The sequence below is a fragment of the Canis lupus genome, chromosome 33 (assembly GCF_003254725.2).
Source record: "Canis lupus dingo isolate Sandy chromosome 33, ASM325472v2, whole genome shotgun sequence".
Taxonomy (NCBI): domain Eukaryota; kingdom Metazoa; phylum Chordata; class Mammalia; order Carnivora; family Canidae; genus Canis; species Canis lupus.
This window is the reverse complement of record NC_064275.1, coordinates 7,501,476-7,528,843: the sequence shown is the minus strand read 5'-3', so window position 1 is coordinate 7,528,843 and position 27,368 is coordinate 7,501,476. Positions and strand designations below refer to the sequence as shown.

At 36.5% G+C, this 27,368-nt stretch overlaps 1 protein-coding gene across 41 annotated transcripts in view; it reads left to right on the top strand.

The window, feature by feature from the left end:
- The window catches only part of LOC112640164 (ABI family member 3 binding protein), a 234,307-nt gene that overhangs the window by 138,032 nt on the left and 68,907 nt on the right, over window positions 1–27,368 (top strand). For 23 of the 41 annotated variants that reach the window (XM_035709991.2, XM_035709990.2, XM_035709972.2 and 20 more), the window contains 23 exons: window positions 1,725–1,805; window positions 2,221–2,268; window positions 3,338–3,400; window positions 3,517–3,591; window positions 4,295–4,342; window positions 5,804–5,863; window positions 6,676–6,765; window positions 8,947–9,024; window positions 10,567–10,626; window positions 11,437–11,520; window positions 12,764–12,823; window positions 15,425–15,475; window positions 16,267–16,350; window positions 17,103–17,159; window positions 17,965–18,048; window positions 18,721–18,780; window positions 19,538–19,621; window positions 20,962–21,018; window positions 22,023–22,082; window positions 22,742–22,825; window positions 23,452–23,511; window positions 25,916–25,990; window positions 27,039–27,095. The exons of 1 other annotated variant lie outside the window; for it this stretch is intronic. In XM_035709991.2, coding sequence (XP_035565884.1) covers window positions 1,725–1,805; window positions 2,221–2,268; window positions 3,338–3,400; window positions 3,517–3,591; window positions 4,295–4,342; window positions 5,804–5,863; window positions 6,676–6,765; window positions 8,947–9,024; window positions 10,567–10,626; window positions 11,437–11,520; window positions 12,764–12,823; window positions 15,425–15,475; window positions 16,267–16,350; window positions 17,103–17,159; window positions 17,965–18,048; window positions 18,721–18,780; window positions 19,538–19,621; window positions 20,962–21,018; window positions 22,023–22,082; window positions 22,742–22,825; window positions 23,452–23,511; window positions 25,916–25,990; window positions 27,039–27,095 — 1,560 coding nt within the window. The remainder of the gene's footprint in view (window positions 1–1,724; window positions 1,806–2,220; window positions 2,269–3,337; window positions 3,401–3,516; window positions 3,592–4,294; window positions 4,343–5,803; window positions 5,864–6,675; window positions 6,766–8,946; window positions 9,025–10,566; window positions 10,627–11,436; window positions 11,521–12,763; window positions 12,824–15,424; window positions 15,476–16,266; window positions 16,351–17,102; window positions 17,160–17,964; window positions 18,049–18,720; window positions 18,781–19,537; window positions 19,622–20,961; window positions 21,019–22,022; window positions 22,083–22,741; window positions 22,826–23,451; window positions 23,512–25,915; window positions 25,991–27,038; window positions 27,096–27,368) is intronic. 17 more of the 41 variants (XM_035709979.2, XM_035709978.2, XM_035709989.2 and 14 more) reach the window with 15 other exon arrangements.

Genomic DNA, 27,368 nt, shown 5'->3' with positions numbered 1-27,368 from the left:
GATCTTTAATGTAATAAACCACAGAACCTGATTGTTCACCAGTGAGAGAACAGCTTTTCTAGTAAAGGACTTTAATTTGTCTTAAATGGTGATCTTCAGCATGGCCTGTGATACTACTTGTTTCATTATAGCCCCAGAACCTCTGACTCTATTACCATCATAGTCAACAATGGGTAATGAAGTTTCCTTTACTGAGTGAAAAAAAAAAAAAAAAAAAAAACTCTTTCATTAGTACTCATTATGTGCAATTTCGTCCTTAGCTTGGGCTTTTAAAAATTTCTTAAGTTCTTCAGATCTTTATTTCAGCCATTTTGGTCAGAAGAATATACTCTTTGCTTGTGCTAACTAAACAGAGGCTCTGGAACAGCCCTGAAAGCCATACTGATTTTGATTGGACACATTCTGTATTGTCCCTCCTCCTGTTTGAGTACTGTGTCCTGAGCTCATTTTAACATAGTTGTTTCCAGTGGAGGACCTTGGCTTTCCTCTATTTGTAGACATTTTTGTCTTTTCACTTTCAGAGGTGTTTATCTTTTAAAACTCTAACATTTGCAGGTTTTCTTGAAAAGTAGTATGATCTTTCCAGATCTAAGTACCCTGATGGGTTACTAGGCAATTCATTAAGAGAAACAGAAAAATGAACCCCAATATTTATAGCTTCTTTTTCTTCAAGAGAGCAAAAAAAACTGTGTTCTGCTGGTGCCATCTCAGCCAATTACCCATATTTTCCTTCACAACCCAAACTGTTGGTCACTTTATTGCATTCATGTCTTCCAAATGAGAATCATGCCTTCGTTTGTTTGTTTTTTCCGTTTCTCCTTCCAAACTTAACTGACGAGACTGCATTTTGTTCATTTTGTCTAAAAGCATGTGAATCTATTTAAGAAAGGACTGTCTTACATGGATAAAAAGTCTCACCATTTATATATAATCTCACAACTTTGTAATTAGAAAATAAGGATTTTTCATACTAGAATAGATTTTATCACTTTTCCTTTGATTTTTGATTCCTTCTTGATGGTTTTCATGCCCTCTAAGGACCTGGAACTCTGGAAACCAAACTTTCAGCAACATTAGGTAATGCAGTTAGTGAGTGAGTGACCTTTGTTCCCTCTTTTCCTAACTGCTAGTATTTTGAGGAACAGGCTCACATTAATGGATTCATCCACTGATATCCATCAGTGTGTGTGTGTGTGTGTGTGTGTGTGTGTGTGTGTGTGTGTTCTTTGTTCTTACTTGCAGAGAAAAAAAATTCGAATTCTTTAGTTTTATAAACTGTATCTCATTTTTTAAAAGTTGCCTTGCCTGAAGTAATATCTGAACTCAAAGCCTTTTTATACATGCTGCTGACTTGTGAACTTTTTAATGCTAAATGGAAAACTCCTTTTCAATGTTAGGCCAAATAAATTTTAATTTGTGTCCCTAGTGGCTCCTTAAAGGTGGCTTTCTTCATGTTCCTGTTAAACATACACCTTCAAAACTTCCAGGAGACTGCCTTCTCTCAGCTCTACAAAGGAAAGAATAGGGAGGTCTTTAACATATATATACATATATTATTCAAGACCTCATTTAACTGATTAAATGATTGAAAGAAAGTTGCAAAACAGAAGGATATATGCCCACAATAAGCCAGAGGACTTACATGTGCTTCTATGATATATGTACTGACTGTCAGTTTGTAGAGCTAGTGCTCTTGTATTAATGAGCTAATTTTCTTTCTTCAGCTCCACCAAAGACCAAACGACCAGGTCGTCGCCCCCGTCCTAAAACCACACCTAGTCCAGATGTGCCCAAGTCCAAACCTGGTAAATGTGACATTGAGGGTTCCAATTAACATAGAAAATGGAATATGGAGGCTTCTGATACAGTAGCTACCTACTACCTAAATAGTTGGGCTTTAAGAACCAATATAGTTGACTTTTATATTTACTCATCAATCCTATGTTGATAATACATTGTTATTTTTCATTTGTATCTATTAGGCACAGAGCAGTAGGCTGCCCCACCCCGGACTGGATTATTAAAGTCGGGCACCCTAAAAGTCTCACATAGGATGCATATTTATGGCAGCTGGGGTGTGGGAGAGGAAGAGGGATAAATGGGGAAAGTGGAAGGGAAAATCACATTCACAAAATAGGGTTGAGGAATGAAGAGTACTGTCTCCTTCCTCAAGATGCTGCTTCTTGATATAATTAGTGTTCTTACTTTTTGCTTCCATAGTTCTGGAACCCACTACGGTACAACCGGAGCTCTGGATGCCCACAGTCGGTAATTCCACTCTCCTCCAGTTGCTTTCACGGAATGCCACTTTTGCTTTTCCTACTCTCCACCCAGGCATGACTGCAGTTCCATCACATCATCACAATTTTATTCCATACTTTTTCTCGTGTTTCCTATCTGGGTCTGAAGAGCCTGAAGATAGGAGACTTATAGAAGAATCCTTCCTGTGTGCTTCTTTAAGGAAGTTCTGTGGTCTTAGACGGAACTTCCTGGTTCTCCACAAACCCTTTGTCCTTCCATGTCCTTCTGTTGATAAAACCTTCTGCTCTTTCTCAGACCAGGGACTTCTGTGCTCGTCCTGGACTTGGCAAATGGCAAAATTTTATTCCAGTGCCGTGATTATCATTTCATTGCTTTACTCATTCAACTTGTAAGATCTTTTCCCTCTTAAAAAGCTGCATGATAATGGCTTCTTCAGCTTTCTGTTTCTTTGAAGAATGTTTTTGAGTATATTTTGATAACTAGAGTGATAAACACTGTTCTTGTTCTAGAGTTCAATGTTAAAATAGCGTGGTCTTTATAACTTGAGAACAATAGAAGTGCCAAATTTGTTTTATTGTTTTGGGTACTAATGTTATTTGACTATTACTATTTCATTATAATTTCTTAGCATTCACAGTAAATTTGCTTTACTTTGGAAAATTCCTGAAATCTATAGCCATGTAACCTCTGTATAATTTAAAGTGTTTATGGATTATTTTCCAGGTCTCCTAAGCAAGTTTCAAATTTCTACTTTACTATTTTTATGTTGAAAAACCTAACAACTAATCAATAGAAGTATTGTACTTGTCATCTTTGAATTTACTTATATAGAAAGAAATTTTATTATAGTTCTCATTACTTTGCTCAAAGGCACATTTTGAGCATTTCCTGAAGACTTTTCACTTTGGAAAAATCAGGAGAAATGGACACATTTCCCATCCTTCTCATACCCCAGGAATTAATTTTGTTGTATAATCAGTGAAGTTTTATAGTATCTTTACTCAAGCATATGTGTCTTTATTCTGACAGTTACAGCCATGATCATTATGCTAATTTCTAATACCTTTCTCTTTAGCATCAAAACCATCCAAAAGACCTAAAACCACACATAGACCAGATGCACCTCAAATCCAGCCTGGTAATCACTACTTTCACTGCCTTGATCTATAACTAGGAAAATAGAGTGTAAGTAACATTACTCTTGACATTCACAGCTCTGCTATGACACTAATTATAGCACCTTTTCTTCTTCAGATTCAAAACCACCAAAGCAATTACTTCCTAAACCCCAAACCCCAGCACAACCAGATATGCCACCAACTAAATCCGGTAAACATAATTGCCAATGCTTTAGTTTAAGAAGTTTTTCCTTTGGAAATGTTGTTGAAAATTTTTATGATTTGTCATACTGTATAAAGCATAGAAACACAAATACCATGATTTTGTTCGTTATCTTTACAAAGTAAAAACACCAATTGTGAAATGAACAAGCCAATGTGTAGGAAGTTAGTGAGGTTTATATCTGATGGTCTGATAGATTCCATTTTGTTAACATTGTTAGGCTTTGTGTATTGAGTTTGGATGTGTAATGAGTAGAAGTCTGATTTTTCTGTATTTGGAACATACCTGAAAGTGATTTCAGCATTCACCACTAGATAAGACTGGGAAGGCTGACACTGTGTTCATGCTTTTTAGGCACATAATCAGAAATTGGCTTCCTCTAAAATACTTTAATGGCATTTTAAACAGTAACTATTACCTAAGTGATTTCCTATGAAGAAAGGTATTTATATAAGAGTTCTAAAATTTCAACTGTTTTGCAATTGACATTTTCTCCTAAGATTCCAGTAAATACAAAATTCTTGTTTAGTAAGAAAATATCTCTCATATGAGATATTATGAAGAAGATATTATAAAGAACTTATGAAGAAGACAATATATATCAACTTAGAATAAACCAGATTCTATATCTTATGAATTTAAGCATCAATGACCACTTAAAAGTTTAAACTTCTTTTACTTTATGATGCAGTCTTTGAGCCTGTTACATTTGAGACCGAAGCTCCCTCCCCAACTGTAGGTAATGATCTCTTCCTTCTTGATCAATGTTTCTCTGAGCTCACCTCTCTCATCTCTGTCCTGAGTTGTGTTCTTTTATGTAAAAAACAGTCGTTCATCATCTTTTCATTCATTTCCAGAAATTGCTTATTATTTTCAACAGGGAAATTTTCAATATCAAGAGGCATTCTTACTTCTGCTGCTCAGTTTATAACCCCTGAATGTCATTCTTCCTTTGATCACCTTCAAAGGCATTCAGATTGCTTGTAGCACTTGATGTTGAGGAAAGTCACAGGGACTGAGAGCACAACCATCAGCAATCCAGGAAGTCTTTGAGATTTTTGCTATTATGTGTGTATAATTAATGGTTATGGGAGAGGAGCAGTTAAAAATCTGGTTGGGGCTTGAGGTAATACCCAATTATCCCTTTCTTGCAAAAGTCCTTTCCTCTTGAATTTTGTACTATTCAAATGCACGTGCATGTTTCTGTTGAAAAATTCATCTTGCAACGCTGATTTCCAAGCAAAACAGGGATTCCCTATTTTGTTTGAAGGCAATCAGTTTTCGATATTGTTTCATCCTATTGTGTTCACTTTCCTCATCTCTTCTGTAGGCCATATTTTCCATTAATTCAGAAGATGTCCGATGTGGCTTAAACCAACTCTGCTGTTATCTTAGTGAAAGGCAATCTTCATACAAAAGCTCACAGTGTTTTCATGATGAGATGTTTAATGTTACATTTAGTCTTCTGAACTTAATGACAAATGGAGATGCTAATTTGAATCCAAGGAGTTACAAATCACAATTTCATAGATATGTATAATTCAATCATTTCAGAATATTATAGAATTACAGGAATCCTGTTTATATAGATAAAAGTTGAATTATTATTCTTCAGACCTTTCTCTTAATGATCTGTTTGTTGCCCACTTGAATGATTATCTCCTAATTATTCATTTGAGATAAATGAATTAAGAGAAAGAGTATGAAAGAGTTCCCCATTTATTATGGAGAAAAGGCACACGTTTACCTTTTGCATGACTGTCACACATGTCCAATAAACAGACAAATTGAGAACATTTTAAAAAAATTCTCACCGCCACAATTCCTCAAAACAAATAGCAATGGTGGTGAAAGCCTTCCAAATACTGAAAGAAGCTTTTGCAGTTTTTCAGATTAAATTAAGATACAGATTAGGCAACTGAAATGTTTTTGGAACCAAGTTTCCAATGTAGCTGGTATCAGATAATGAAATACAGAGAAAAGCTTTTCACTGGCCTCATAAGAATGCAAAATACACAGGTATATCTATTTTGTGAGATAAATGGATACCAGAGTATAGTCAATTAGAGACCAAATACTACTTTTACAGCATTCAGAAATGCTTTTTAAACATTACAGGGTAAACAAGATTTGTTTTAAAGATAATTTTCCTTCTTTTTCTATATTTCTTAAATCTCCATTGTTTATTGCTTTTGGTCAGTTCCTGCCACAGACCTTGAACCTGTAACTCTGAGAACTGAGGCTCCCACAACAACATTGGGTAATGACTTTTTATGTCTTTAAGCAAGTGCATTTTCTGCCCATTGTCTAGTCTATTCTGTTATTATCTTGGTCAAGGGGTTTTCTTTTTCTAAGATTTTCTCATCGCCCTCCCTTGTCACTCAACTATAGTCTTCATTTTGAATATTGAAGATGTTTAAAATAAGTTACTTGATTAGTTGCTTGGTTAAGCTTGCATGCACCTCGGATAGAGCATATATCTTGCGTATTATCCAGCTCTATTAGTGCTTTACAGAGCCTGTGATTCTGCTCAGTGTTCTGTAGCAAAGCTGAATTTCAAATACAATTAGGAGCGGCTGCTTCATACACATCAATTTTACTTCTGTGGACATTGACAGAAGGTTGTATTAAGATAGGGCATTTTTATTGTCTACCAATGATTTTAAGAAATGAAATGTGCTTTTTCTAATGTTTAATGGGATGTATGTGTAAACCAAATAATTTCTAAGTACAATCTCCTAAAAGCAGGTAAGCCTGGGGCCTGGGTTCTCCCCTGTATAGACATGCTACGTTTCTGGGGTCAGGATCCTTTTTGAAAATCTGACATCAATAATAATGAGATTTTTAGATTATTAGAATAATTTTATATATTCTTTCTCGAACTGTCAGTGGACAGCACCCCCTCCAACCACCAAATCTTCTTACATATAGATGACAAAATTCTAAAACCAAAGAGACTAATTTATTAAGACTTAGAAAACCTAGCAAAATTTTAGAAACCCTCGAGCCATGTATCATCCTTTCTTGAGTTTCTGGAATTATACACAACATTAACCAGTTTCCTTCCTTCAGCTCCCAAAACATCACAACGACCAAGAACACGTCGTCCACGTCCCAAACATAAAACCACACCGAGCCCAACAGCATCTGAGAGCAAACTAGGTAAATATGTGGTTCCTGGTACCCGTGGAACCCCCTGGATGTGACTTTTGCGTGGCGGTTTAACTTGCCACCAAATAGCTCACAATTCGGTGAGGCCTTCAGTGTGAAGGCCAAGGTAACAAGAGCTCTAGTAAATAACTGTAACTTCCTTATGCTGCTTGGTATCTTCTTGTACTTTTGTATTTTGTTTATTTCTCTGAAAATTGTGTTTTCCTCTTTCTGGTTTATCAAAAACCTACCTAGTTAAATATCCGACTAGCATATTTAGTTCAATTAGCCACACATTTTATTAAGCGCTACACTAGCATCTGTGAAAAATAGTTGAGAAATAACAAATGACTTCACTTGGTTGAGGAAGCAAGTTTCTTATAAATAGATAAAAAGGAATACAGACAGAAGCAACGTATTTATTAAGTTTTACCAACTGTCAGGCACACAGTTAATTCTTAGAAAAGTAAAAAATTCATGAGCTGTTAAGTATAATATGGACCTCAAAGTTTCTACAGCATGTAGATAGGTTGCAGAGATAGGCGGGACTAGCATAGACTGTGGCGGAGAGGTACCATACGTGTGGGGAACAGCAGAAGGATAGGAATTAGAAGAGCATCCTGATTGAGAGAAAGGGGAAAGACAATGTTCATTTAGCTGATGCTCAGAAATTGTGGTCAGTGATGCTACTTTTAGATGGTCCATGAAGAGGACCTTGAATGCCTGATTTCAGTGATTGGATTTAAGTCACTTGGCTATACCATACTCTCCTATCCTCCTGGGGTCAGGCCTTTTCTGTCCTGATAACAGAGAAATGCACTGACAAGTTTTGCAGACTGAATGACCCTCTGTATCTTGTTCTTTTCTATGATTCTGTTCGGACAGAAGTCTTGGTCTTCTTCCAAAGTGAGCTCTTAACAACAACAACAAAAAAAAAAACATCATCTATTTTGGCTCGTCATTATATAGCTACTTAAATATATCAATTATTTCATCTATCATGATCTAGGGCCTTGTTTTCCAATAAATAATACTTTTACATTCTTTTCTCATCATTTTTAAACCTAATATTACTAGAAAGATGCCTAAAGATCTCTCTAAGCAGGGTTTTCTTGTTGTTTTTGTATTATCAGATAATATAAAAAGCAAAACTTGGAGCTATGTGGAGATACTAAGAATATAACCATTTCGTAAGAACAAATATCTTTGTACCCTGACCTCAAAATTTTAAAAATGTTTGCTTTTTGGTTGCAGAACCAATGCCACACTAGTGAAGTTCATTTTTTCAGGAGAGTTTGATGACTTTTCTCATGGGTTTAACTTTTTTTTCAATCACTTTTTTTTTCTTTTTCCTTTTTTCCAATCACTTTTGATCTTTACTTGCCACAGATTCTGAACCTATTACTTCTGGGACATCTTTAGGTAATGATCCTTTATGTCCTTTAGCAAGTGCTTTTTCTTATTCATTGTCAGAGTTATCTGTGGTGCTATTTAGATGATGTCATAACCTAGCATCATCCTACAACATAAAAGACTTTCTTTCTAACAGAGATGTGTATGGCTTTAATTGAACAACACTCTCTACCCCACATCCCAGCTTCAGATTGCGTCATGTCAATCTGAGTCTGTTTGAACAATACTACTGTTTGTTAGAGCTAAGGTCTGAATGTGATTCTCCACTAGGCCCTCTATAGACCACTGATAAAGTATCGATTAGGATACCATGAATTTTCTTACTTTCTTTTTGTATCTCAGGTTCTATCTTTCTTTCACTTAATGGATATTCCATCAAATTCTGTATGCCTGTTCTAGTAAGTTAGCAGATGGAAAATTTTCCGAAGCCTACTTGTTTTGAATTATATTTACAAGTGAATAGGATATGAACTTCTCTCACATCATCATATTTTAGGAGCAATTTGTAACTAGTTTTGGATTATGGACACTTTCAAAGAAATGATGGTTCCTCATCTTCATTTCTTAAACATAATTGTATTGTACTTTTTAACCTCTGGCGAACTCTCAATTATAAAAGGAAACCTATTGATATACTAAGGGAGAAAATATTAAACCAAAGTAACAAAGTTTTCTCCCTTCAAAGAAACTCTGACAAATTTTAGAAAGCTTAGCTTATCATTTTATTCAGAGTTCATGGAGCCATCAACACAGTATTAATCCTAAATTTTCTTCCTTCAGCAACAACAAAGAAACCTCGTCGTCTACGCCCCAAAGCTAAAACCACACCCCATCCAGAAGTACCTCAGACCAAACTGGGTAAATACGTGGTTTCTGGTTTAAGGAATTCAAGCAGTCTACCCCAGTTGGGACCTTAAATTCTATGCGCATGATTGGCACTTGCCCAATAGATCTTTTAAGCGTAAAAACTGCTGGTTAATGAGCAGAACTTGAGATAATTATCTTGTGCTTCTGTGTGGGAATCTCCATCAATGATTATCTTAATTACTTTTCATGCTATTTGATTCCATTCTTTTTAAAAAAATATATACTACTTTTTTTTTTTTTGAGAGAGAGAGAGAGAGACAGGGAGACAGTGCATGCTCAAATGAGAGAGGGAGAGGCAGAGGAAAAGAAATCTCAAGCAGACTCCTCGCAGAGTGCTGAGCCAGTCCTGGGCTTGACCTCATGACCCTGAGATATAATGACCTGAGCCAAAACTCAGAGTTGGGTGCTCAACTGTCTGAGCCACCCAGGCTACCCAGATTCCATTCCTGCCTTAAAGATAAAGCTTGCTTAGTAAAGAGGATAATCAATTCAAGTCTACTACTTTAATTATCCCCACATAACCCCTATAACCATATTAGCAGTAGGAAGCATGTTTTATTTCTTAATGTGTGCTATAGTTGTAAACAAAAGCCATTCCAGCATAAACAGAGAAAATCACACAAGGCAGCAATGTTTATACAAGAGTGTGTGTGCATGTGTGTGTGTGTGTCTGTCTGTCTATATATGTAATTTCCCAAATGGTACAATGCTATGTGCTAGGAGCCTGGTTAATATCTGGAGCAGGAAAAGGCTCAGGATGTTAGGAAGAAACCAGTACAGAGTTTGGATGAATATATGGGTAAGGGATCAAAGACTGACAAGCAGAGAGTGTCTGAAGCTGGCCTCCTAGACAGAGGATGACTTGATGCTCTCCAGTCAAATGGGCCCGTAGGATGGATTTAAGGGGGCTGAGGTATCTACTTACGAGTTTAAATTGGACCCACTGGGCTTCAGTGATTCCTCTGCACAGGACCATGCTTTTTCTGTTCTTAAAACTGAGGTGCCTGGGTGGCTCAGTCAGGTAAGTGTCCGGTGCTGGGAATGAGCCCTGAGTTGGGCTCCCTGCTCCGTGGGGAGCCCACTTCTCCTCCTCCCTCTGCCCTTCCCCCCCCCCCCACTTGTGCTTGCCCTCCCTCTCTCAAAGAAAAAAAATCTTTTTTAAAAAGCCCTGAGGGGATACCTAGTTTAATATGATATCACAAACAGAGGCTCTTCTTCACTCTGTTGTATCAAATGCCACCCTTTTCACTAAGAGCCTAATCTCTTAGCGAGTGCAGTATCAGCTTCCTTTTGGCTCTCTACAGTGTGTGTGGTAAACAGGCCCCAAGGTGACCCAGTACCCCCACCCCTGCTTCCTCCCACACCCCTAGTTCCTGCCTCTTGGTATTAAATCTTGGAATGTGTAATCCACCTTTTTCCTGCTCTTTCCCCCTTAAAAGGCTTAGAAACATTATTTTTATTGGTAAGATGAATTTTCTGACATTTCATGTGTTCACAAAAATCTCTTTGGTTTCTCTTATTGGTTTTGATCAGTTCCTACCACAGTCTTTGAACCAGTTATTCTTAGAACCGAGGCTCCAGTGACCACACTAGGTAATGACCCATTATGTCCATCAGCATCTGCTTTTCCTGCTCATTTGAAACCCAGTTCATCACCTTCATACGCACAGCTGCTTCTGCTTCACAAGACTTGTGTGTCCTTCTCTGTTGTCATTCAGCTGCTTCTTCACATATTGAAGACTTTTAAGACCACTTACTTATTTTTGTAAGAGCGAAGTACGAACTTAGTCTGGTATACGCATTTGCAATGTAATGCACTAGAATTGATGGCATCTCACCTCCATGTAACCTATTAGTCACATTTTTGGTTCCTGAGTTTCGAACCTATGAGGGTTGGGGTGAGGGTGTCTATCCTTGATCTAAGCAGAGTATTGTCATAACTGTTATAGTACGACGTGATTCCTGTACAGCTCTAGATTCCCACATTTTTATTATGTGCATGATTTTGTTTTGCCATTTTAGGTAACGATGTCTTCTTTCAGTAAAATGTGAAATAGAAAATGTGTTCAGTGCTAAGAAACTTAAATTATAAGTGGCATCATTATTAGTTCAAATTCACCTTATACCTTCACCACCACCACCATAACTCAGTAAAGTTTTGGAACTTTTTTCATTTAGAGATCCTTATGAGAATATCCTCAATATATAAACTCATATTTCTGTGTGACCTTTGCTTTTCAGAGCAGTGTAAATGATATAAAGAGGGAGTTATTGAAATGGAGACAAATACTTTAAGCTCAAAGGAAAAATTTTCTATAGCTCAAAAAATTAGAACAAATGTAATCCTATCAACAGCTCCTGGCACTAAAAACACTCTGTTAACCTGAGGTTTTCTTCCTTTAGTTCCCAAGGTGCCTCAACAAACTCTTCATCCACATCCCAAACCTAAAACCACAGGGAGTCCTGAAGCACTTCAGACTGAACTGGGTAAATGTGTAGATCCTGGTTAAACCCATCCTGTGGGGTCCAGAAAAAGTGAAGGAGCAGGTCAGGGGTAGCAGCTGCTTCTACTCCAGAGTGAGCAGGAGAACATGGTTGGAAGGGTTTAGGTGGTCGCTGAATTTCTTAAACTTGTGAGTTGGAATTTACTGTTTATTTGATTTCTCATTCAATTCTATTCATCCTTTAAATATTGGCCATGTGTGGTGGAATGGAATAGCTACAGAATGTATGTTTGGGGAAATGGGAAATTATTTCTTGTTAACTACAAAGTTAAGTCATGATAAATATCTGGGGTAGGACTCGGCAAATATTTTCTATAAAGGGCTAGATAGTAAATATTTGGAGCTTTGTGAGCCATGAAGTCTCTGTTGCGTTTTCTTCTTATTTTCCTTTTTAATTGTACAACCACTTAAAAAATGGGAAAAAATCATTTTAGCTCTCATAGGCTGCATACAAATAAGCCATGGGTGAGATTTAACCCCCCCCCCCTTGGTTTAAAGAAACAGAGTGGGCCAGAATAGTTAGGAAGGATCGAGTGTTGAAATCACTGTAGATTTGGATGACTGGGGCAAAGGAGGATGGAGAAGCAGAAGGGAAGGACGTGGGTGGAGGACCAGTGAGGGGAGGCAGAGGCTTCTCGGAGCATTTGGGGCTGTCAGTCTTCTATGTGTCAATTAGAACATTTCATTGAGGCTGCTGCAGCTAAATGGGCCCAAAGGACCAGTCGAAAAGGTATTTTGAATAATCAACTTAGGAGTTTGAATTTCATGTAAGAATCATCAGTATCTGTATATGGTCACACTTTCCCTGGGCGTTGGGCAGAAAGCTACCTCTATAGCTCAGATTCAGTGCCTGTCCCTTATCCTGCTCTCTTATGAGCCTACTGCTACCAGCCTAATCCTATTAGGCAGAGTTCGCTATCTCTTTCCAAAGATGAGTTTTCAGCAAGATTGGTAGGGTCTATTTTGGTACATTATTCTAGGATTGTGAAAAAGTGAGACTCTTCAGGGGCACTTCACGGGGACAATTGTCTGCTACAAAGACAACCCCAACTAAGTGATACATTGGTACCTGAATGAGAGACTGACTCCATATCCCTCAATTCAGAAAGCGAATAGTTTTTGCTGTGTGCTCTAGATGCATTATTACTTAGGCACAATTATTTTGCAGTTCTGAGATTGTATAAATGTTTAACATTTCATTTTTGTTTTTTATTATTTTTGGTCAGTTCCTGCTATAGTTCTTGAACCAGTCACTCCCATGAAAGAGGCTCCAGGGACTACATTTGGTAATGCCACTTTCTGACTTTCAGCAAGAGCTTTTCCTGCTCATTGTCAAACCCATTCCACTCATTGCCTTTCATTTATATTCTTTATCTTTTGAGTTGAACGTGCATAAAACAAATTACCTTTTGTTCTTGAGAGAGTCATGCCTGAATCTAGTTTGGGATCCCTTCCTACCATGTAACTGACTTTAAAATTTTTTCATGCCACCTTCTGTTTTTGGCTTAATCTGAGTTCTCCGTTAAGACAAATTTCATATATTCATGTGAGCACCTGATCCAGATCTCTCTAACTGAGCTGTGACAGGGAAGTTTCTTAATTCATCCTTTGTTCCTTTGTACATGTACCTTTTTTATCTGCCTGTCTTTTGTTAACTTTTGAGTAATATGTTTTTAGCAAATTGTCTAACAGATAATGTGGTCAAGGATAATAAGTTTAAAAAGTAAGCCCCACCCTTGGGGTGAATCTGACTACCTCTTACTCTCCAGCATAGTTTATAAATGACTCTTAACCTTTTTAATGCAGTCAGGGACTCTAAGAGAATATGATAAAGGGGCGCCTGCCTGGCGCAGTTGGTGGAGCATGGGACTGGATCTTGGGATTGCAGGTTTGAGCCCCATGCTGGCTGTAGGGATTACTTTAAAAAATAAAATCTTTTAAAAAATGTGATCAAAAATACCAATCTTGACCCTCAGAATTAAAAGCTTCATTTTTGTGTCAGTTTTGCCCCCAAAGTATCAATAAGAGGAGAAGATACAGTAGCATAGTAGGGCCAAATTTTTTCACACTAGAACCATATTTTACTAAACTCTAGAAAAATCTGTCAAGCTGTAGAAAACAAAGAATTTTTTAAACTTCATAATTTGCAGAACCATAAACTTTAAAGTGACAAAAGGTTATCTTTTTACACTTCCATGAACATCCCAATGAACATGTCAGTTACAAACCAACCTTAAAACCACTCCAAGTCCAGATGAATTTGATGAATTTGGGACTACACCAGATGAAAGCTCAGTCCTTGGTTTCAGGAGCCTGAGAGCCTGTGACTGGTTGAAAGTGTAAATCCACATCCCCTCTAGTGAAGGAATCATGAAGAGTCCTTTCCCCTTCAGAGTTGGTGAGAAGTACATGTTTGGAAGGTACATAATTTTTCCTCTAACGCAGGGTAGTAGGAAACATGTTTTACTTAGTCTTCAGGCTAGCTATACACAAAGCCTTTTCCTGCATAAAAGGCATAGAGAAGGAAAATAAGGCAGGGTGTTTTTGCAAATTGAAGATATTTCTTGGGTACTCATCATATAAGGTCTTAAACAAGTAAAGCATCATTTTGAGCCTCAGTAAATCAGGGAAGGAATTTGGATCTTGACATCACATCAGAATTTGCACGAGTGGACAGGTGAGAGTAAACAAAGACCAAAAAAAAAAAAAAAAAGGATATGTATGGAGACAACCAGAGGGCAGAGGTTCTGCTTCTTTGAAGTGTCAGTCAAAACATATCGTGGGTGATTCTGTATTTGAATAATACCACAAGAAGTTGAAGGAGGGCTTGAATGTTCCACTCAGGAGTCTGATGTTGTTCTCATGAGCATCAGAAATCTCTTCTTTCCACCCTGCTTGAGGCTTTCCCGGTACTACAAGTGGATGGGTGCTTTACTGGATGCCATAGACTGAATGGGTGCCCATTACTCAGTCCTCTTGAGTACGTTTCTTTAGATACAAGTCACAAGATCTTTCCAAAGTTGAGTTCTCAGCAAGGTCATCATAGCCCTTTCTGGTCATTTATGTAATGACTGCGTGGATATTTAGGGACTTTTTCTGCAATCATAAGTTGATAAACATAGTAGATGTCTTCTTCATTCAGCACCCAATAAAGTGCAAGTTAGACTCTTATGTGTTTTTCAAGATAGTTAGAAATGTATTTAAGTAAAAGCCTAAAAACGTCCTAGAGTCTACCGTGTTGGATTCAAATAATCAAGGACTAACTAGTGCAACTGTTTCCCCCTTGTGGTGCTAAACAGAGACCACGGGTAATGACTATCTCAAAGATGAACAAGTCCTGAACTACAGTTTAGCCAAGTCTGGACAAACAATTGATTTCCTATTGCAAGGAAGCTTGTAAGGCTGCCATAACAAGATAGACTGGGTGTCTTAAACAATAGAAATCTACTTCTCACAGCTCTGGAGGCTGGAAATTGAAGATGAAGGTATCAGCAGTTTTAACGTCTCCTGAGGCCATTCTCCTTGGCTTGTAGATGGCCTCGTCTTTCTGTGTCCTCCCATGGCCTTTCCTCTGTGTGTGACCATCCTTTGTGTGTCACCCTATTCTTATGTCATCAGTCATATTGGATTAGGGACCTACCCTTACAACTCCATTTAACCTGAATTGCCTCTTCAAAGCCCCTATGTCCAGATACAATCACATTTGGGAGTTGATGCTTCAACATAGGAATTTGTGGGAGACACAGTTCACCCCACAGTTCATGTCATCTAGAAATAAAGTAGTAATTCTAGATGCAATGTTACACTGGCTAAATACATTTTGAAGTGAATATTGTAGCTCCTTATACATTTTTTAAAAACCTCTTTTGCTTATTTTATTACTTCAGTTCCTGTTACAGACCTTGAACCTGTTACTGAGACATCTGGGACAACATTAGGTAATGATGCTATGCAATTCGCCACATGCTTTTGCTGCTCATTGTACATTCCATTCGGTCTCCACCTCCCAGCCTTTCCTCCTTCATGGGACAGCCACCATCATCCTCTGTTGCCTTTCAGTCACTTCATCTGAAGCTTCTCGTTGTTTTTATGAGAGCAGACATTAGCTTAATTCAAAACATTGCTGCCATTTGATATGTTTGACATTGTCTTATCTCATGCTTCATTGAACAGTGTTCTGTGTTAAAGCTAAGTTTAAAACAAAATGGGATGTGTTTCTTATCTAGGCTGATCAGCAATAATAGCCATTCTTATGCTCCTTTGCACGTCTAAGTTCCTAAGGTTTTAAAAAGCTATTTGCATGGTATGTTTCTTTGTTGGTGCTTTAAATAATGACATGCTCTATTACTAACTTGACAAATAGGAAATAACCTAAATTTTAAATTATAAGCCTTTTCCTTAGTGTGACCTCCCCTCCCCTTGCACCAGAGTTGAACCCTCCTTCTCATTTCTTCCCCAATGAGGAAGTTCTTCGAGTGTTTAATTCTCAGTTCTAATCTTCATGCCTTGAATGAACAGTTCAACCATATACATGAGTTTGCCCCCAAAGTATCACCAATGATAAAAATAAGACACATTGGTATTAAGTCTTCAAAAATATTAAATTACAGAAAATTTCCTAGAACTTTTGAAATCTAATAGCTCTTTAAAAAAAAAAAAAAGAAAAAAAAAAAAACCTCCCCTCAGAATCCACACAAAGTAAAGTAACACAAAGTTTTTCTTTCTTCAGCTACTAAAACATCACAAAGACCCCGTCGTCCACGTCCCAGACCTAAAACCACACCAAGCCCTCAAGTACCTCAGACAGAATCTGGTAAACATGTGATTCCTTGCTTTAAGAGTGAACCCAAGTAGTCTATCCTGGCGGGGACACAAAACGGTGCCAAACTATTAGTGGCTTCTAAGTGTGAGGTCATGAGGCATGGTCAGTAGTGTCTGTTCACCCAGGTGTTGGAGAATGTGGCTTCGTGTGATATATTTGGTGCTAAAATATCTTACTCTTTCTATGTGAAAGTCTTCTTTGATATGCATTTGGTATTTTTCTTGCTACCAACTTCCATCCAAATTTTAATGATAAAGCTTCTTTAGCAGAGCCAATATATCCAGTTCAAGTAAACAAAAAATTATAAGTCCCTTGCGTATTTTTGGGCCAATATTGGCAATTGTGGGTGATATGCCATCTGTGGGAGACTTTCTAAAACAGTAGAATTAGGTATAGATCAGATTTTTTTTAAAGATAATTCCTTTTCCAACTGTAGTTAGGTAAATGAATAAGAATATTTTCCAGTGCAGAGTTTTCCATATGAGGACCCATTAGCTAAAACCTAGGAGAATTTCATGTTGACTAAGACAATTACGATAGTTCAAAGGCTGAGCCTAAGACCATGACTATAATTTGCCAAATCTTCAAAGAATAATCATCTTCTCTTTCCTTCAGTTAGGAGGTTAATTTTTTTTCTTTGTTATTATAGACAGATTGATACACAAGTAGATTTGTTTAGATGTGAATATTCAGACTTTTCATGCGTTTTAAAATGTATTTGATTTACTGTATTTTTTGGGCAGTTCCTGCTACAGTTCTTGAACCTGTCACTCTTAGACCTGAGGCCCCAGGAACATTAGGTAATAATAGATATACTATCTTTTCAAGAAGACTTTGCTTTTGTCAAACCCAGAGTTTCATCTTGTATTATGTGATCATATGTCATTCTTTTTGGCCATTCCATTTACATTCTTAAAATTATGAAAACTCTTAAAACTGTCATTTTTAAGAGAACCTACTTCACAACATTTATTTGCCATGTAACCATTTTTGAAATTGTTTAACATTATTTTGTTTTTTATTTAAGCAGTGTTGGTGGTAAAAACAAAAAACAATGAATAACAAAAAACTGGTTTTCAAACATATGATGGGTTTCTACCTCTTATATAGGTAGATAAAGCCTAATAACAGCTATCATGAAGCCAAGAGGATCCATTTATTTCACATCTTTTTTTCCCCCTATTTTTGTGGTATTTTTTTTGTTTCTATTTAGGTAATGATGTGTTCTTGTTTTTAGTAGTTACATAGAAAGTGCAGAAAGGTTGAAAAGTTGAATTATAAATCTCAGATTTAATATGACATCCTTCATAATCCATTAAAATTTAGCAATGGTTCTTAACCTTTCTGTTGCCCAATCAATTGGCTCTATGACACTTTGATTATAATTACTAATCTTTATTTCTTGAATTAAAAATGGATTTTTTTCTTCAAAGAATCTTTTGTGATAAAAGAAATTATATAAGGGGTATACATGACAAAAGTCTCAAACTAGAAAAGCAGATGTCTAACAAGTTGTAGAAAATCTAGAATCATGTTTTCACCTCTCATTGCTTCCAGAACAGAGGTAATGTCATTGTGTAGTAACCTTAGGATTTCTTCCTTCAGCTTCCAAAACATCACCACAGACACATCGTCCACGTCCCAGACCAAAACCCACACCAAGTCTTGAAGCATCTGAGCTCAAACCAGGTAAAAATTACTCCTGGTTTAGAGTCTCAGCAGCCTAACCCAACAGGGTCTCAAGAGTAATTCCAATGGTTGGAAGTAGCCGATAGGCCCCATAAAAATGAAGATATAACTTGTGTTAAATAGAAGTTCCCACTGTAGGGATGGCAAGAGGAACATAGTAGAGGGGAATCTGTGGGGCAACTGAATGCCTCATGCTTCTGGAGTGAAATCTCTATCACTGTGCCTTTTATTAATTTCTGTTTATGTCTTGAAAATAAAACTGATTTAGAAAAATTAGGCATATTCAGTTCAAATTAACAAATAGTAAGCTCTTCTTTGCGCATGAAGGCATGTTCCTTCTTTGCCTAGAATGGAGGAATAATCTGCTCGATTCATCATGCTGCAGCCTCACTCTCCAGATTTTGAGTTGTTAGTAATACCCACACATCCCGCTTTGACTTATTAGTTAGAATCAGATCATCAAAGGAGAAGTAAGGAAAATAGTTACCTCACTTAGACTTGGCCAAATTTTAGGAAATCAACAGTCTGCTTTTCTAATTTAACTTTCAAAGTTGCCACATAGTTCTAGAAAGCATATGAGTAAGATTCATTTTGAAGTAAATGTTTTGAGGGTTTTTAAAATTTTAATCAATCATTTTGTTCATTTTGTTCATTTTTAATATTTTTGGTCAGTTCCTACTGCAGACCTTGAACCTGTTATGCTCAGAACTGAGACATGGGTAACAACACAAGGTAATAACACATACTCCTCAGTAAGTGCTTTCCCTTCTGATTGTCAGGCTCATTCTGTCGACATCATAGCTACAGATTCTTATCCTTCTTCTTCATAAGGGCTATGTCATCATCTGTTCTCACTCCATTAAATTCTTCATCCTACAAGTATTTGAGAACTCTGACTCTTAAAACAAATTATTGTTTTTAAGAGAGCCACACATAAACTTAACTCAGGTCATCTGTTGTACAAGTAACCATCTGAAATTGTTTTGTCATCTCCTGTGCTTTTTAACCCTGTCTTGTTAAAGCTGGGTTTAAGAAGCAGTTCTTTTGACACTAATGACTATTGGGGTATCAGGAAGTTTCTCTGTGGATCTGAAGTTCTAGTTTTTTTTTTAAGTCTCTGTGTAATACCCGTCCTTTGATAAATATTTTAGTTAATTATATGGCCTTATCTTAGTAAATTGTCACAGAGTTTGTATCTGACTATGGCTACTCCATACTGTTTCTGCAGCAGGACTTACCCCTTTTGTTTGATACAACTATAAACACTATTTTGCTTCTTGAATTAATAACTTGATTCTATATGACTCATTCACAATGAACTTGCATTTATAAAAGAATATATACTACTAAGGTTGAAAGTTTCAAATTAAAAGGCTGATAAGGCAAATTTACTACATGTAGTAAGTTTTAGAAAATCTAGAGTCATGTGTCATGCTACCCTTCACTTCTGAACTATGCACTCTAGTAACCAAAGGTTTTCTTTCTTTAGCTCCTAAAATATCGAAAAGGACCCGTCGTCCCCGTCCCAAACATAAAACTACACCAACTACTGAAGCACCTCAAACAAAACCGGGTAATTGTGGGTTTCTGGTTAAAGGAGTGAGTCTTGGCAGCTCTTGGGAGTCTGGGATTGATGCCAGTGGCTGAAGTGATAGCCCATATGACCCCAGTATAGGTGAAGGCAGAAGATGATCTGTACTGAATCCCACCATTGAGTTAGCAAAGGAAAACATGACTTGAGGAGACATGTGTGGCAACTGGATTCCTTGTGCTTTATACATAGGATCTTCTACTTTAATATGTATTATATTTATTCTTGATTATTTCATTCCATACTTCTCTAAAAGATAAAATGTCTTAAGTAGAACTAATCACTTTTATTTCAAGAAACATTAAGTGCCTTTAATTTCCCCACAGCTACATCAACAGCTGTGAAGATATCCCAGATGTAGGCAGCTTGTTTTTATTTCTGTAGTCAAAGTCAAAACCTGCCCCAATAGGAAACATTCAAAGATTGAACCAAGGCAATGTGTCTATGCAATTCCAGATTATTTTTTGCAGGTGTTATAAACATCTATGAGCTTAGCGAGAAGTTTGTGAAGGACAGGAATAAGGAGTTAGGAGGAAGGTGGGTCTTAAATTCATAGATTTGAACAGAGGCAAGAAGGAAGCAGGTATTGAGGCCAGCCAGAGAGCACAGGCCTCATGCTTCTAAGTGGTAATTGATAGTGTAGTGTTTGGAAGAGTCCAGAGAGCAGTTGAACAAAGTTCTTGAAGGTACGACTCAAAAGTTTGGATGTGACCCTAGAAGCATTAGTGGCCTTCCCTGCAATCTCTTCCACACATATAGGGTACCAGTTTTGTGATTAAAGCAGAGAGCTGCTCCCCTGGGCACCACACACTGAGTGATAGTTACTCATCCTGATTAGTGGAATGCCTTTGCATCATGTGAGGGTCTAGCCTATTTCCACTTAGGAGTTCACAAGATGAGCATGGTTCACTTTGCTTTGTTCTTTTCTATGCCTCCTTTCAAACATAAAAGTCATTTACTGTATCCATCTTATTTAGCCATGCTATCTTCTTAAAGCTTCCATAGAAAAGCCAACAATTGCCTGAACGCTTTTATTAGTATATATTTGGTAAAACGTTTAAACAAGTTTCCTAGGGCAATAGTTGGAATTACGTATTAAAACACCCAAGAGAAGATTGTGTTGACTTTGAGATGCTCACTAGATTATGTAAGCTATCACTATTTCTTGAGAGAATGTTTACCTGGTTATAGGGTGACCAAATCTTTAAGTATTTAATTTCAGAAAGAAAATGTAATTGCTCTACATTTATTGAAGCAATGTTGTACTGGTTAGATTTAATTTGCTGATTTTTCACAAGTGTTTATTTCATTGCTTTTCATAGTTCCTACTACAGATCTTGAACCTGGCACTCTTAAAACTAAAGCTCCAGAAATCGTGGGTAATGAGAATGTGTGTCCTTAAAATAGTGCTTTTCCTGGTCACTGTCATATCATTGTGGCTAAAGATTCTTTTGCATCGCAAAACCATTTCAACATCCTCTGTTGTCTTCCATTGTGGTCTTTATCTTGAAATTATGCTAAGTTCTGTTATTTGTTGAACTTAAGAAAACTGAATATGCTCATTTCAGGACATCAAACTGCCGTGTAACTAATTCATTGTTTCATGTGAAAACGTGCATGTGCTGAAACAGCATTGACTACTTTAAGCTTCGTTTCAAACATGAATTTCCATCCACCCCTTTACACTGCTTATACTTCATCAATTACAGAAATTCCATGTTCTTTAATTACATTATTTTTTATTGTGTTAGGGTCCGTGTGATTATATTGATAGATGTATTGTTTCAAAAAACGATGTTTTTAGTTAATTGTCAAAATTTTAAATGTGCCTAAGTCTTGAAAGTTTAAATGATAGGCTTTCATGATAAGAGTAGGCTCCTTGTTCTTCGCTAAGAGGGCTTAACAATGTTTAACTTTTCTTGAGTCAAAGACTACTTCGAAACATTGATGAGCACACTGCATAATGTATTGATCCTCATGCTTTCAAGTAAATAAGCTCATTATTGCACCCATGATTACTTAAATAATAGGCATTTGTCTCAACTTGTACAGAAGTACAACTAGACTGATAAATGCTTTTTCCAATATAGCTGGAAACATATAAATATATATAAATTTATAAAAAGTTTGTCTAGCAGAAGTTTGCATATTAGCAATAATCAGATAACCAAACATCTAGGAGAACTTTTGTTGACCACAGTGATATTTAGCAGAGAATAATGCTATACCTATCTTATGAGATTAATGGGTATTTTGCAAAATGTGAACAAATCTGCAGAGTGTCTCTTTTCTGTCAGTCCTAAAGCTTAAAAATTGACTTTTGCAGTTAGTATTCAAGTGAATCCTTAAATTCTCTCTGGTTTATTTTATTATTTTGGGCCAGTTCTTCATACAGCCTTTGAACCCGTCACTCTTAGAACCAAGGCCCCAGAAACAACATTAGGTAATGATATTCTGTGTTCCTTCAACAGTTTTTTCCTGCTCATCATCAACTCACTCTATCATAATCATAATGACATTGTCACCAGGTTTATAAGACTGTCTTGTCATCTTCTGTCTTTCAACTTTATTTTTCTCCTTAAGGGCATTGAGAACTCTTAAAAGAAGTTATCTGTTGTTTTTAAAAGCTATGCATGGACCTAGGAATATCTGTCAACCATGTAATCTTGAACTTGCATCATGTACTTTTGTCTAAACAGGGCTCAAATTTAAAGCTGAGTTTCAAAGTCGGTAATGTCTGTATTTTCTTTTGACCAACCAAACCATAACAATTCTCATGATATCATAGATTCTTTAGAAAAGTTTCATTTCTTGGTGTGAACCTAAAATCCCACCACCTACAGCTTGGCTATAGTCCTTACCTGTTTTGGAAGCTACGGATTTATGAGATTGCTCACTCCTTGATGTAGTTTTATGTGTGAGTTTTATCTCTCAAGAATCTTCAGTGGTTAAAAAAAAAAGTCATTAACAGAAAAAAGAAAATATATCAGTCTTGAAATACATATACCTGGAATTTCAAGACAAAATGATGTATTTTAGAAGATCTAGAGCCTAATTTCCAAAACTGCCTTCACTGGAGTAATCTGAAGTTTTGTCCTTCAGCTTCTAAAACAGCACAACGAACCCGTCGTCCACGTCCCAGACCTAAAACCACATCAAGCCCTGAAGCACCTCAGACCAAACAGGGTAAATATATTATCCATGGCTTGAGGGGTGAACCCTAGCAGTCTGTCCCAGTGGGATCTCAAGGAAATGCCTCTGATGGGAAGTAAGAGTCTCCATGTCTCTAAAGGTCAAGGCATGAGGTATGGTTAGCAGCTCATACTTGAGTGAAATATTTGGTCTCTTTAAAGATGTGTTGTATCATAAGACTGGAATAGTGACTCGTAGTTATTTAATGCTATATCTGCATTTAAACACATGATCTATTTATTGTGGTCATGATCATAGAAGCATAAGTATTTTTCTCGGCTTCCAAAAACTTCAACAAGTTACTTTCACATATATTTTCATTTTTTGCCTTAACGGAATTTCCAAAGCAAGCTTTCATATTGATTAGTCACAAAATCAAATACCTAGGAAAACCTCATGTTGACCATAATAACATCGAGTCGAACTGAAAGGTTGTGACTACCTTCTGCAATGAATACTTCCAATTAGTTTGACCAAATCCTCAAAAAGAAACTACTTCCTGCCAATTCAAAAGTTTAAAAAAATTGTTATTCATTTGAAACTAGTGTTTTGAAAGAAAAATTAAGATTTTTTCATGTGTGGTTAAACTTTCTCATGTTCATATTGTTGCTTTTGGTTAGTTCCTGCTACAAGCTTTGAACCTGTTATTCGTAGTTCTGAGGCTCCAGAAACAACATTAGGTAATGACTTTTGTGACCTCATTATATGCTTTTATATTTATTAAAAACCTACTCCATCACTGTCATGGCCAGAGTTGCTCCTGCTTCCTTACACTGCTGTTGTTCTGTTTCATACTTTATCTTAGGGGTAGTCAGGATTCTTAATTCAAGTGCAACCTATTGTTTTTAACAGGTGTCCCTGGACCTAGATAAGGAAATCTATCTGCCATGAAACCCTGTTTGAAATTTCATTATCTGATCGAAGGAAATGTCTGAAGTCCAAATTACAACCCATCTATTTGGTATTTAGATTTATAAAATGATGATAATGAAATACCATGCACTCTTTCTGAGCAACTTACTTTCTATAAGATTTTTGAAACATTCTCATTATTCTTTTCTTATATTAGGATGATTTCTCCCTGTTACATTAAATTATCCAAAAAAAAAAAAAAAGTTGCTTCCTAGAAGTGCCAATCCTAGCAAATGTAAGTTATAGGCTTTCCCTGCCATGGATGAATTTGGTTATTCTTTTTGTTCCACCACAGTTTGGATTGGTTCTTAATCTTTACTAAGTAGGAATCTCTGAGTGTCTAATCATATTAATATCTATTCCTTTAACAAATTTTGTTATTATTTTGGTTTTCAAAACACCATCAGTAGTGATAAGCAAATTAGATAAGAAAAGTAAAAATTTTCTTTTTTTTTTTTTTTAAGATTCTATTTATTTATTCATGTGAGAGACACACACACAGAGAGAGGCAGAGACACAGGCAGAGGGAGAAGCAGGCTCCATGCCGGGAGCCTGAGTGGGACTCGATCCCAGGACTCCAGGATCAGGCCCTGGGCTGAAGGCAGTGCTAAACCGCTGAGCCACCCAGGCTGCCCAAAAGTAAAAATTTTCAAACTTGATAGTAAACTCAAGAAAATATAATATGTTTTAGGAAACATAAGTCTATGTAATTGCTTTTGATGGTTTTTCCACCTATAAAAACAATAGCAACCCAAGATTTTCTTCCTTTAGTTTCAAAAACATAGGGGAAAAATCAATATTCCTCCCACACTTTAAACTTAGCAAAATTTCACAGTTGAAACTAAGAAAGTCCATGATTTCTATTTTGAGTCCTTCTAGCTTATTGCAGTTGGATCCCAGGAGTGACAATGATATGGCTTGTTGACTTTCACTTCCCCTTCCCACCTCTATGCCCTCTAAAAGAAAGGACACAAACAGTAGTTAGCATCCTTACAATTGCATGTTGACCAGAAGGTTCATGGTTGGGAGACCTCTATGGTGGCCAAATTCATCATATGCCCTGCATAAGGATTATCTCCAACAAAAGATGCATCTTACTCAATTCTCTTACCATTCCATTCCATTCTTTTTTAATTAGCAATATTTCTCTGGCTTAGTAAACAAAAATCTCCTTGCCCTTTGTGTTTCCAGCATCATAATACCAGTTCAGCGGAGTGGGGTGAGGTGAGGAACAGAAGTAGAGATCAAAAATAAGAATATGTTTCACTTCTTGAGAGGAGTACGATATAATTGTGAGGAAACCCTGTTCTCAGGGGCTTTTTGTTGTTGTTGTTGTTTTAGATATAAGGCAATTTTCTTATACAAAAGCAACTTGCTTAACTGAGTGGTAAAAATAAAGAAAATATTTAAATGCGTGAAAGACCTATGTGTACTTATAGAGAACACTGGGCTTTGAAATGACTTCAGTATTTTGTATTAGTACATAGAAGGATAGGAATAGCAAAAATAAAACAAAAATTCTCAATACCTAATGAGGTTGCCCAAGGGGGAGGTCAAACTAGAACACAGAACAACATGCTCCTAAATGGTACTACATATTTTGGTAATGATACCATAAAATCAGTGGTAGGAAGCTCTTAGAAAGAAAGCCCTTGTGGGAATTCAGATTCAGATACAATAGTCAGTGAGAACCTATTTTTTTTCCAAATATTTTTTGTAAGGATATTAAGTGGTAAATATACTTTGTGGGCCATTCAGTTTCTGTCACAACTACTTGATTCTGCTGTAGTATCTCAGTTGAAGGCAACCAAAACCAATATGTTAAATGATATGTAAAATATGCTTTGAATCATCTTAGTTTGTGATTATGTCCCAATAAAGCTTTATTTGGAATTTATACCACTTTCACATGTCAAAATATTACTCTAAAATTTTTTTTCTCATTGAAAAATACAAAAGCCATTCAAAAATTCAAAAGCTCACAGGTCAGACAAGGGGCTGGATTGGGAGGGCCACAGTTTGTCAATGGCTGCTTTAAATAATGTATACTCTGCATGGCTCTCCATAACCCTGTGATTTTGAAGATCTATGCATTTCAATTCATTGCTCCCATTATCTAAAATCTGTGACATATCCAAAATTACTTTGACAACTTAGATGCTCTTCTTTCAGCTCCCACTGAACTGCAAACTCTTATTTTGAAACCGGTGACATCACCAAGCCTAGAAATGACACAGAGTCAACCTGGTAATTAGACTTTTTTTTTCTGTCTGGGTTCACTGTTGTGAGCTTCAGGGGACATACTCCAAGTGTTGATTTCCAAATACAAAAAAAAAAGCAAATATACACATTTAGTAACTCTATATATTTGTATAGACTCTTTCCATGATGTTCTATTGGTATTCCATTAGTAATATATTCATAGCAATTGCTATTCAACTGATAAACACACTTATCTTCATTTTATTTTGTGCTTACTCTATCACATAGAGAACAATCAAGTACGTGATGAAATAGTCAATAAAAACACTTAGAAAAATTGATTTTATCTTTATTTCTTACTAAAGGTTACAAACTCGTAGTTCTCTTTAGTAGTAAGTGAAATTAGTGCTCTACTATGTGAAAAACAATGCTAGCTCAGTTGTGACCATCAAGGAAGGAGAAAGTTCCCACTCAAGTAAAGATAACAAAACCACTCTATACAATATTGCCCTTCAAAATTGAAAACAAATATTTTAAGTCAACAATGTGGTTGCTACACCTGACATATATTTTGAAACGCAAGCTCTTAAATTTTCTAGCATAGGATTATAATTCCTTTTCACTTCTTTACGTATCTTTAATTAGTTAAATGGCATTTTGGATTTTTTTTGGGGGGGGAGGATTTCTTTTGTTTGTTTTTTGTAATGGTTTATTATGATTTATTTACTATAATACAAAAGATCAATTCCAAATGACCCACTTAAAATTTATGACCCAAGTACATTAACTCGAATTTTTTTTACGTTTGTTTTAAGTTCAATTTGCCAACATATAGTATAAATGTCATTTTAGTGCTCATGATGGAAGAAGGTATGGTTGTTAACAGTTACCTACAACACTTACAAAACTGCTAATTCAATTCAATTATTGGAGCCTCCCTTAGTGTTATTAATGATATTGTTATTATCACAATAGCCAACATTGAACATCTATAGGTAGGAGACACTTTTCTAAATGTTCAGTTTGTATGCATCCATTCAATGGGGCAACAACCCATCCTTGATGAATTGTATCATCTTGTGTTCTTTGCTAGTTTCTGAAGTCTTGGAATCGGTTACATTAAGCACTGAGTCATCAAAAGAAGCTATAGGTAAACATGTTTCCCAATGAGAAGTAAGATATATGTGCTTTTCCATCTCATTGCAGAAGTCATCCTCACGCTTTGTGACATTTCACAGCTCCTCACATCTTGTGTGTGCTCATCCAGTGACTCTTAAATGTTACCTACAGCGCATTGTGCTGATGCCTGCTGTATTGCTATGCAAGTTTCGCAATTTCCTTGGTTCCCTTTCACTCTGAATGCAAGATTTAATTTTTTAACAATCTGATCACTCCTTAAATATGAATATGCACATCCTATTTT